Source organism: Alosa sapidissima, chromosome 3 (genome assembly GCF_018492685.1).
Source record: "Alosa sapidissima isolate fAloSap1 chromosome 3, fAloSap1.pri, whole genome shotgun sequence".
NCBI lineage: Eukaryota > Metazoa > Chordata > Actinopteri > Clupeiformes > Clupeidae > Alosa > Alosa sapidissima.
The window spans coordinates 3,214,321-3,226,604 of NC_055959.1; the positions used below are offsets into that span (position 1 = coordinate 3,214,321).

The window sequence follows — 12,284 nt, forward strand, 5'->3', positions numbered from 1 at the left end:
ATGCGTGTTTAGGAGAGTTTCCATTGCACGGGAGGGAGGGGGTCAGGGCGAGGGAGCAGCGAGCTAGCTCTCTGTTGTCAGAAGTGGCGTTACCTAACATCGCTTAGAGCACCTTTAATAAGCTTACATTTAATTAGTGATGTGAATAACGATACAGATATGTTCTTGTTTTTGAAGGAAAAGCTAAATGTTTGGCCATTAAAATAACACCTTATCAATCAAAAAACAGTGTAGACATTGATAATGTTATGAATGATATTTAATGCAATATCCACAAAGGTGTACAGTGGCCTATCATCAGCAACCATCCATCCTATGTTACAATGGCACATTCTGTCTGCTAATCAATGTTTATCTTTTTAAAGGTTAACTGATTATTAAAAAAAAAAAACAATTGCAATATGTTAGCACAGCATACAGACATACAATAGCCGTTTTTGGAGTATCTGTACCATCATCTATGGTGGTTTTGCACACAAAGAACTTCCTTCTGAAACATCTCAATCTGTTCTTGTTCTGAAAAATGTGGGCTGTTTCATGTGGGAAATAATCAAGAAACTGATGATTTCATACAACACTGTGTGCTATTCCCTTCACGGAAGAGCCTAAAATGGCTTTAACTATTCTAGAAAAGGGTATGGAGGCCTCAGTGCAACTGAACAAGAGGACAAATACATCTGTCTAGTTTGACAAACAGATTCCAGGCCTCACAGGAGGTCCCAAATTGGCAGTTTTACCAGAAAAACACCAGTGTCAACAGCAATAGAGAAGATGACCTCAGTATGCCGGCCTTCTAGACAGATTTGTAAAGAGAAAGCTCAGAATTTCTCAGACTGGCCAATAATGAGAAAGAATTGAGTTTGGCAAGAGAACACAGGCAGAGGGAGAATGATTAGACATTGTACAAGATGAAGAAAGGCTTTCACTAGCCTACAATGCCTGCCTTGCCACACCCTGCGGAGGGAGACAATTTCATCCAAAAAGAGGTTGTGACCTAGTGACCTAAAGCACAGCCCCGAATTATGCAAGAACCATGTAGCGAATAAGCAGTCAGCTGGTATTCTGTCTGTAAGTGGAATTTAAATCTCTAAGTGACCCCTGGCTTTTGAACAGCTATGTATGCAATTTAGATTTGTTTTTACTAACTTAATTTAAGTCAGTGCATTTTGCCATCTAGTGGTGCCAGGGCTGTTAATGGAACAGATCAACCAGCAGGGCATCCAACTTATCTTCAGGGTGATTCAGCCTCTGCCTGACACAGCCTGCTGAAGCAGCCCACGGTATTCATTATTCAGAGGTTTTGCCCTCTCATTCACTGATTGCAACACATACACAGACAAAGCTGGGCCTGGGCATAGACAAATAGAAACCCTTTAGCATCTGTGAGTGCACTATCTTCCCTGATTGCATCAGTTGCACCTACAGGGTGTTTTTTTAATGATTGTGTCAACTCTGACATCTAATTTTCAAAACAATTGGCCAACAATCAACACACCGTGGCCAAAATTACACATTTTGCTTGCAAAAGACTCGCATAAGACTCTCAAAATGTTTAAAAAATAAACATTAAACATAAAAAAAGCTTATTTTGCCTTTAAACAATACAACTTGTTGTCAAATCACTGTGTGCTTTCAATCAATTATTACACAATGGACAACACAATGCAAAACATTGCTTTCAATATGTTGAGTTTCATACTGAAAAACTGTGAAAAGACAAAATGTATTGAACAAAAATAATTGTATAATTGTACAGTATTCATTCCCTCCAACTGCCATGTAAGACCAACAGTAAGCACCTAGACAAGACAAATTCATAAATTGAACTATAACTTGACTTGTCAACTTTTGTACTGTTTTCTTTGCCAAAAAGGTGAAACAGTAGTTTTCATAAATGTGCCTTAGATCCATGCTTGAAATAGCAACACAGAACAGATGGTATTATGGATAATGAATTATTGCTGATTGAAGAAGAAAAGAGTTTCACACAGAGACATAAGAACTTCATAATTGTGAAAGCAATATCGATTAGCTGTGAATATATGCTTTTCATTTGTTCAACACAGTAAATCCAATAGAGCTTGGAGTCTTATATTAAAATTGTGTTAAACCAATGAAAAAGTGTTTCAACATATTTGCAAGAGATGACGTCTGCTGTGCTAAGAACATATTGCTAAACAAGTGCTAAATATCGAAACGTCAACATATAAAATCTCATTGGCCTCTTTCTCTCGAGTTAGGTTTGAGGGTTATTCTTGTGTATAGCTCACTCTGAAACTGGTCAGCTAGTCAGTGTCATGAGATTAACTCTGTACACTTTACCCCCTGAGTCCTTTAGGCTACTAGTGACTAGTTCACTTTAGAAGTAGATGTTCTGTGAGATGCACCTTTTACCAAATAGTGTCCCCTGTTTGGTCTCACAAGTACTTGTGGACATATAGTCAATCAAAGGTTTTAAGTGATTGACAACACATTGTCAATGTTAGCTTTGTTAGTTATGTTAGCCAACGACGGTGGTTAGAAATTATAATCAAAAGCCTAAAACAGTCAGTAACAGTTTCATCAAGACACTCATTCTATGTATCCTTTGGGTGAAGTAGCTCTGGACTTTGATGTTTGATTTTTGTACTCAGTTTTATTACTATAAGCACACAGGCTTGAATGACCTGCACTTGAAATGACCTCAGAGTGTGAAACAGAGTGTGAAACAAGTTACAGACTGATTCTGACAGTGGGATTGAGTTCAGGGAAACAGTTGAAGATTTAAGACTGAGTGGAAAAGAAGAACTCTGTAAATGATCACTAATGTACAGACACCTGACAAAGAAATCAGCACGAATGTTCATGAAACTCTGTGTTAATGAAATCCAGTCACCTAATAGCAGGCAATAAGCAAAAATATATCACAAACAAAACAAAACATTACTACTACAGACTATTTTTGACAAACAAAAATAGTCCGTTCTCATCAGTACTCAGTGACCATGCATACAAATGGATTTGAAAACAGAAACAAAATATTTTTTTTCCAGATTAGTGGTTACATTCATCATAAAATCTTAATCGTCTGTTATTATACATACTGAATGAACTCTCATAATTTTGCCAGGGATTGAGAATGAAGATGGATGTGTGGTATTAACCCTGAATTATACTGAATATCTAACTATCTTTATTCTCTAATAACCAACTTTAAACCAAAATCCAAATTATGGAATTTATTCCACTTGATATGGCCTACATAGCTAGTAAACTTTGCATGTTTAGTGAATTATTTCTCACGGCATTATTCTGCCTTCTTCACAGGTATATTTTTTATTGTCGATTTACTTGCCTCGGCAGGGAAAGCACTTTCGGGTAAGTGCTACATAAATGAGAAGTGACTTGATTTGACTTGACCTGACTAATGATCAGAAGAAGTTGCAAGATGCATGTAGGAGCTTCTGTGGACAACGTCTAGCGGTCCACTGTCACAGACAGCCTGACAGGCATGACCCTCAGGGGGTGCTCCTTGCACGCCGAGCAGAAGTATGGGAAGACGCTTGGGCTGATGATGTCAGTGAAAGAGTAGAGGGGCGTCCTCTCCCGTGGGTCGTAGAATGTCACCTTTGACCTGTCCATATCCAGCATCACCCGGATGACCAGCGGGTCCTTGCTCATCGTGAGTGGCGACCACGGAGCCGAGCAAGCCTTGTACTCTCCGTTGCGAAAGCGAATGGTCCAAAAGCCTTCTGTGGGCGTCAGCACGTGCTTGCCCTTGCGGTTGATGGACGCGCTGGCCACCCCGATCACCCAGTAAGTGTTGGCCTTGACCTCTACGTCCCAGATGTGCCGGCCCGAGCTGTAGCCCTCCGAGCCCAACATCTCGGCGCTGACGTCAAAGCGCTCGGGGTTGTCGGGGAGCTTGAAGGTCTGCGTGAGGCACTGCACTGTGGTCAGGTCTTTGGACAGAAGGAAACAGTGCGCTGCTGTGTTAGGGTCCAGGGTTACAGGAGCTGGGGTAAAAAAAAAAAACATAACGTTTTGGTATCAACCAGGGATGTAGTGGTAAAATAAGAGGTGGGTAAACTATGAATTCTGTGAGGTGGACTGTGTCATGCGCAGTGGTTAAAGTGGGATTTGGCAGGTGGGGGAACCCTAAAGTCCAGTGTCGGTGCAACGGAGAAAAAATAACCCACCGTTGGACAACATATTGAGTATCGTGGTGTAGCAATACTTTTTGGACAAAAATTGCTAGCTTCTTGGTCACCTCTGTACACACGAAAAATTAACTCACCGTTTAATTTAACAATATCATCGCGCTATATCGTTGGTATGAAGTGAAAGTTAAGGTTATTGTCCAAGTGTACATATTGTGAATGTGGATAATACAGTATGATTTTTTAAGGCTAAAAGTTGCAATTGGTGTCTTTTGAAAGGTGGATAAACTCTAATAAGAGGTGGATAAACTCTATTTCTGAAATTTCAGAGGTGGATAAACTGCGTTTACTAGCCTCCACTACATCCCTGGTATCAACTCGGGATGAGGTAAGGGGAAGGCAGTGCCGCATGCTTAAGTATTCTGGTGGGAGTAAATTAGTTTTGGAACATTGTCTTTTCAAAAGCACATTGGATTGAATTGGAATTGGAAGATGATGGGGCAATTTCCTCACCTGAACGCTCCTAGAAATTGTGAATCATTGACTGGTGTGAAATGAAAATCTTGAATTTTCTTTGGGATGTGACAATGTTGTAAATGTGATTAAGTCCTATGGCAGTGGAGCATTCTTCACAACATAAACAGGAGAGAAAGGCAAAATACTGGGAGTGAAGGATACCAGGTCCTCTATCTTGTCATTTTGCAATCGTGTATGCCTCTCTAAAAAGCAATGCTGGCAGCTTTTCTTTCTACACAGTGCTCCTGGATTTGATTCTCTTTGATAAGAACACCACTTACTGAATTTGACAATATTCTTCATTTTCTCCCAGACTTTGAATTTCAAAGAGCCTAAGTGCTTTGCGACATCAATAAGACATCCTGAGAGCACCTCTGGATTCAATGGTTCACGCCAGGTTCTGTAACAATAAATATGCAGTGTCAAACTTTGCATTACTTCATATTTAATTGCAGCAAAAGTGATAGTGTCTTTGTGGCTTAATCACAAATATGACTCGTTGAAACCTTAACTGGCCTGTGTCATTTCCCATACCTTTTAATGGTGTCTTTATAATTCTATGGAGAAAAAGAAATTAATTTTTATTTAGTTAGGAAAATCAGTGTTGTTTCCAGGCAGAGCATATAGTGGGAGATTACAATACATAACAGCCAATCCCCAAGTGAGTGTTTGGCATTTTTAAAGGAAGCTCTTGGTTGTGTTACCTTTAAAAATGGTATATCCTCTGATCTCATCTCCTGCTCGGCGGTTCTGATTGTGTTTGCGACACAGGCCAGCTCAGTGGATATGTCTGTAATGCGGTCGTTTACGATTTGGCTCTTCGTCTTCTCCTCCTCTTTCAGGAGCTTAATCCTGTCAGCTTCCTCCTCCCGCAAGAAGTTGTAAATTGACTCAAACTCTTCCCTAATTTGTTTCTCGGTGTGCTCCGCTTGAGCCTATGAAAACATTGTTAATTGTGTCAAGTCAACTGTGAATGTGCTACAGATATCAGTACTTTGAGTTTATTTTAATAATAAAAAAATTAATTACCTTTATATGTTCTGCCACTTCATCAGCAGTCTTTTTGGCTTTTGTGTAGAGTTTCAGCTTCTCTTTGAGTGGTTTCAGTGCAGTCTTGAGCTCCTCCTGAAAGGCATTGACAACAGCACATAGCTTCTGCTAAGAGTGAAGCTGACCTGGAGCTTAGCTTTCAGCACTGTTTACAGAGGGTTGTTTCGAATGATCACATTACCTCGTGTCTTTTAGTAAATCACAACGGGGTGATAAAAAATAAGGCACAGAATTCACAAATGGGCCGTCAAGGATCACTGGTAAGGTGACAGCCCAAATAGCCAATTACACAAATTACTGTAAAGATTTGAGTGTGTGTTGAGATTAAGACTAATGTTTTCCAGTCCCAACGGAAGAGTAGGTGAGGGCAGATGGCACTGCCAAGAATGCGGCGTCAAGCACTTGAGAAAGCACAGGGAGGTCTGATTTCAAGAGCACTGCTGAGGCCCTTACATGAACCCCAAAATATGAACCTATTATTAGGTATATAAGAGACGCAGCCAGGCATCTACAAATAACATACTGTCTCTATGGATCTAATATGAAGGGCGACGTGAGTTTGATCAGCATTGATTACAGTGCTATGCTTGTTTATGTTAAATGGCTCGACAAATGACAGTGATAACATCCAAATAACCAAACTGTATGCACGTAGGTTACGTTTTGAATCCCTTTCCAAGTCGTATCCTGGTTTTGCAAAAAAGAAGAGGCAACACCAGGTCATATTTCTGTGGATGGTCGGTTGGTCAGATTTGGGATAGTTGTGTCAACTTACCTTACAGTCATACGCAGCTTCACCTAAAGAGTACAATCTGTGACCTGCGTGGCGGGGTGCCGACTTGCAGACCTCGCAAGCAGGCAGCAGTTCCTCCAAGCAAAAAAGAGTTAACGTACTTCCATGCTCCTGGCATGCTCGAGGATCACCCTTCTTGCGCTCCAGGATGAAAGACTGGCAGGTCTTCTCCAGCATGGTATTCACAACCAGCTGGTCCATGGAGGAAGAAAGGCAACACAAGGGGCAGACGCAGTTTTCCTTGTCCCCGTCCCAGACACCCTCCAAGCAGGATTTACAGAAGCGATGCCTGCATACCAGGACCACGGGCTGCTGTAGGATCTGTGCGCAGATGGGGCAGGACAGGTCATCCTCGAGCCTTGAGTATCGGGAGGCCATTACTCCTGAGTGGTTTTAGCTATCCCTTCTGGAGGTCAGACGAGGTTGCCTCAGATGCTCCACCCTACTTCTCCTTTCCACCCTCTTACGCACGAGGGACTCGCAAGCATGTGTCGCTCTGTTTGCCCCCCCCCCCCCCCCCCCTCCACCCAAGAAATCCACACAGCCGTAAACGTCATGACTGACAACAGAGGTCAAGGACATTACAGAACAGCTATGTGGTGTGAGTTCCATTATACATTCTGTGTGACAACAATGCTTTACATGAACAACAGGACTGACCTAATCTGTAAACATCCCCATCAGAGATAATATGGATGAGACAACAGGCCACTGTAGGGTACAAGAAACTATGTCTTTACCCTCACTGGTTGAGATACTGTATGCACCTATGCATCTCTCTCTTACCATTGTGATCCTGAGACCCCCACCCCCCACTTCACCCACCCAAGGGGCTGTTAATGGCGGCGCATGCAGGGGCATTCCAAGGTAACAGGGGCATATCAGTTCATTTGCACTGGTGCTATTGAGTCCAATATGTTCTGTCTTTTAGCAGCTTTTTCCTCAAGCCCTCTTGGAACCTCAACCGCATACCTCAACCGCATGCCTCAACCGCATTACCTCAGCTTCCTTCACTACTTGCTTAACCTTTAACCAGATGTCCTCTTTATCCAGGACATGTCCTCTTTTTGAGACCTGAAAATCGTCCAGGATTTTGTTCTTCTAGAACCTCAAATGTGTTTACAGCGAATTTGCATTGCGTTTCTCTCTGTGGTTCACAAATTAGTTTCATAAAAGCCTTTTGAGGCAGCGTTTTCTCTTGTGTTTTCTTTTTCACAAACCAAAAAGAGGACACGATCTGGTCACCCTTTAACCACCATGTTATGATCACTTCCTCTCATGGTGCTATTTCCCTGACTGTATATTTCAAATGCTGTGAGCTGAAAGACGGAAATATCAGAGCCACAAATGGATGACCACTATCATATTTGCTGTTTGCAAGAGGAGAGGACTTCCACTTTGGGCAGACTAAGACCTTGTCACATTGACATCAACAGGAGACTCACAGGATTTCACCAAAACATGGCCCATCATTTCTCTTTGGACAAGCTGCAGGTTTAGTACCCTGGAGACCCAAGTCTGAGACCAGGTGGGGTGACTGCTCTCTCCCTTCACTACAAACACAATAGTGCTGATTTTGGTGTATGCAACACTGAAATGGACCAATGAAACAAACATTATTTGTCTGGTCTTTTCTCTGGCAGAAAAATCACAGTATCCCTTTTGATCGATCCAACCGATTTCACTAATTGTAAGAGTCTATGAACCAGAGATGTAAAAGTCTGGCTTCAGAAAGTAAAAGCCTTGTCATGTATTGGTTCTAAGCGAATGCGTAGACCAAAGCCTGAATACCTAAACTTCTTGTAGCATACTTTACAGTAAAAATGTGTAGCCATAGTTTAAACACATTCTCTGCTTTTCACATTGTTTGCAATTCTGCAACACACGTATTGCAAAGTACTACACATGATTTCTTACATTAGACACTTTGTTCAAAAGTGAAATCTCCTGTTATCATTGAGAAAACACTTCTTTTCAAAATGCAAGCACATCTAATTGATAAAACCCACACACATATCTGAAAACACTTACAGAGAACCATCAGTCTTAGGCTTAGCACTACGAATAGACTTCAGGTAAGTTAGTGTGCATGTTCAAGTGTGCACTTTTACATTGAGTACAGTTCTGTATTTGCCCCTTTACTCCCCATTATAAAACCCAAAGAATTATTTTTCAGTGGGCCAATATATGACCACCAACCACACACTTGCATGCCTCTTTTGCAAGCAATGGAAGGGGCATGCAGAGACATTGAGGTGTCAGGTGTCAGTTCAATATGGCACACAAGGTGATATTTTCCCCATTGCCTAGCCCAAGAGGACATCTATGTGATGTCTACAAGGACTTGTGGCCAGATCTGAACAGAAGGCAGGATCCATAAAGCCCCCCCCCCCCCCCCCCCCCCACACACACACACACACACATATATATGTGTGTTTTTTAGTAGCAATTTTTCCAATGTTTTTATTCTTTTTTTCCTTTTGTTTTGTTGCTACATTTTTTATTTGTTTAGAACACATTCACTTCAGTATTGTATTTATAAGTGTGATTCTACTTTTGTCTTTGATCCTACCTTCATTTGGGATCTGGTCACAACCTCATCTACATCGAAAAATAATCTTGCTGGCTAAGAAATGGGGAACATATCACCTTGTGTTTCATATCCACCCTTGACCTGTTCCCACCTCAATGTCTCTACATGCCTCTTCAATTGCTTGCAGAAGAGGCATGCATGTGGTTGGTGGTCATATTTAATTGGCACACTGGAAATAATTATTCAATAGGTTTTAGAAATGGGAAGTAAAGGGGCAAGTACAAAACTGTACATGGTCAATGTACACAATTCAAGGTACCAGCTCCTCCAACCCCAGCACGAATAATAGATTAACCAAATGTGACAGTACAACGAATCCTTGCCATACTGGGTTAGAGGAGCTGGTAGGGGCCGTTGGTAAGTGTTCTTAACAGTCTTCTGTAATAAACTCTGGGTTCATTAACTACGTTGTTGGTGCTTTGTTTTATGTGTAGGGACCCTGTAGTGTAGTGGTTGATCAACGGAAAATACTGTCTCCACGGCTTATTTGATGTGTTTTAATGCAGAAAAAGACCCTGGGGTCAATTTTCGCTGGAGCTACACTTTACAGTGTTTAAAAGTTTGTTTTAGTGTGTAAGCAATGGGTCAAAACTGTAAGAGTTGTGCTAATTGGTATCAGCTGATTAAGTGAATGGTTGGAACAAAAATGTGGCAGGACTTTTACTTTCTGAAGCCGGACTTTTACATCTCTGCTATGAACATGAAGGTGTCACTATTTTGTTTGAAATGCAGGTACAAGGTTGTGTACAGGTCATATCAGTATAGTTGTGGTTGTGTATTACATAGAAATCCAGTCTTATTAGAATTAGCTGAGAATGCTCTTGTCCTCATAAAGTCAAGTGTGGCCTTTCCAGTTTTTCTCGATTGTTTACACGAAAGCATGCCTCACACACACAAATCACATACATGCCCCACACACAAATAAAAAAACACACACACACAATGGGCAAACCCCCTCAATTCTCCTGCAAAATTAAACTTTACATTCAAAACAATGTTATTTCTTCTCAACATGGTATTTTATTTTCAAATGACACACACAAACCATCATATGACTAGACATTTATAAGAACCAGTAGAACACTGACATGCTCAGTGTAAAACACTATCACGAATGGAAAACACTTCTTCTCCATTCATCATAATGACTTTTTTTGTTCAGTGTTACACTTACTACAGACAGTTTATACATAAGTTTGTTGTAAAATATTTGAGAATATTGTTTTTATACTCAAAACACACAAATACACGGTAACAAATAGGCCTATATTTTATTTTTCCCACAAAAACAATGTACACAGTGCAGTCCCAACCAACACAAAGTTGCACATACAGTGGTCTACATACAAAACAACAGAAGAATTTACAGTTACAGTAAAAAAACTATGCTGCATCCTCTCTTCTCTTTCGGTTTGGCCACAGCACCTCATACACATCACAAGCATTATGCTAAAGCTCTGATTGCTAATTGTAAAACTGTGAGACAGGTGTTTGCTCATGTGATGAGTCAGTGTGTATAGTAGGGAAATTAACTTTAGAATTTGAATGGCAATGTGTTCCTTGTGAAAACAAGAGATTTTCTTCATGAAAATTGTGCCAAATTCAGAGAATTGTGTATAGTATTTCGAAACAAGTGTGTTTTAGAACTGCAATTTCAGTGTAAAGCAGGAATTGTGCTTGTAGTTTTGCAGAATTGGTTCAGGGGGTTGGTGCACAAGTTACATGTTGTGGTCATTGTGTCTCAAGTACCAGTATATGCGTAAACAATTGAGAAAAACTGTAAGGCCACTGTGATGACTATGTGATAAGAGAGTTATGCTGACCCCTAGTGTACAAGTTAGAAATGGACCATGAATAAGAATCATCTCACATTGAGGCTCTACACATTCTCACAATGTCCCATTCCAATCCTTTCTCATATCATTTCACTTTGAAGCTCCATATCAATGTTCAGAGCTCACCTCCTATCCCCTCCTTAATTCATTCTCTTTTGTCTTTGTGTTTCTCCAAGTAAGTAAATAAGTCATTTTCATTTGTATGGCACATTTCCTTCCAAAGTGCTTCACAGACTAGGCTCATGTCCAGTGTCTAAATTAGGCCACGACATCCTAGATTTGATTACATGTATCCTTACCTTGTCTTGTAACCCTCTCCTTGACATTTATCTCTCACAGTTGCACTAGTCAAATGAGCCCAGACCAGAGGCTATTAGACTGACTTGGCAATTGAATTTCAAGAAGCACATTTTACACAGCCTCAAAGTGGCCCATACATTCCAACCAATTTAAGTGTAGTTAAATAGTTAACCATAGTTACTTACTTAAATAGTTAAACATAGTATACATACCTTGCAGTCTTCCCATGCTTCCTTTAGAGGATACACTCTGTGGTTAGTGTGGCTCCCATCCTTATAGCAAAACTCACAAACAGGACACAAATCCGCCACACAGAAGTAAATCAGTTTCTCGTCATGCTCCTCACATAGCTGCGTCAGGGATGCATCAGATTTTTTACTGCACATGGGGCATTCCTGAGAGTTCTGCTCCTCCCAGAACTGAGCCAGGCAGAACTGGCAAAAGCTGCAGCCACAGGCCATGCAGGAGAGGACCACTGGGACGTTGAAAATTTCTCCACACACACTGCAGGAGGGATCCTCCTCGATGAACGCAGAGGTTTCAGCCTCCATGCTGCAGGCAAAGCTCTGGACTTGTGAGTCTATAAGAGGCTGAGCGATACTCTATGTACTCTATGTACTATGCATGCCCCAGTGTCAGGGGCAGATTTAGTTACAGCCCCATGCCCCCTCCCTTTCACCCAAAACATTCACAAGCACACACACACACACACAAGTCATGTCTGTAAGTCATGTTTGTTTTTATTACTGTCATGCATATGAACCTGAGGTAAATGTCAAATGTTACTCAGTCACTAGGGCAGATAGAATGGTTATGCATTCATCTGAATGAAGTTTCTCATAATTTGGAATCCAGTGGAGGGAGTGTGTCCCTCGGACTGATCATGCAGATTCAATCTGCAGTACAAAAGCCTTACACAGACACAAATAAAGTTAATGTTGACCATTAAGTGGAATTCCTTCACATTAACTTCCATTTACCAAGTTTAATAATAACAATAATAATAATAATGATGGTGATAATAATAATAATAATTATTATTATTATGATTATATTTT

The 12,284-nt window shown here is 40.8% G+C and overlaps 1 protein-coding gene across 1 annotated transcript; it reads right to left on the reverse strand.

Moving 5' to 3' along the window:
- Positions 1 to 241: 241 nt before the first annotated feature.
- On the reverse strand, positions 242 to 6,924 carry trim35-13 (tripartite motif containing 35-13). Its single transcript, XM_042085680.1, has 6 exons — positions 6,481 to 6,924; positions 5,685 to 5,780; positions 5,360 to 5,590; positions 5,190 to 5,212; positions 4,937 to 5,055; positions 242 to 3,995 (listed from the first exon to the last, which is right to left on the reverse strand). The coding sequence occupies exons 1-6, from the start codon at positions 6,874 to 6,876 to the stop codon at positions 3,457 to 3,459; spliced, it is 1,404 nt and encodes a 467-aa protein (XP_041941614.1). The 5' UTR covers positions 6,877 to 6,924; the 3' UTR covers positions 242 to 3,456.
- Between the last annotated feature and the right edge of the window lie 5,360 nt (positions 6,925 to 12,284).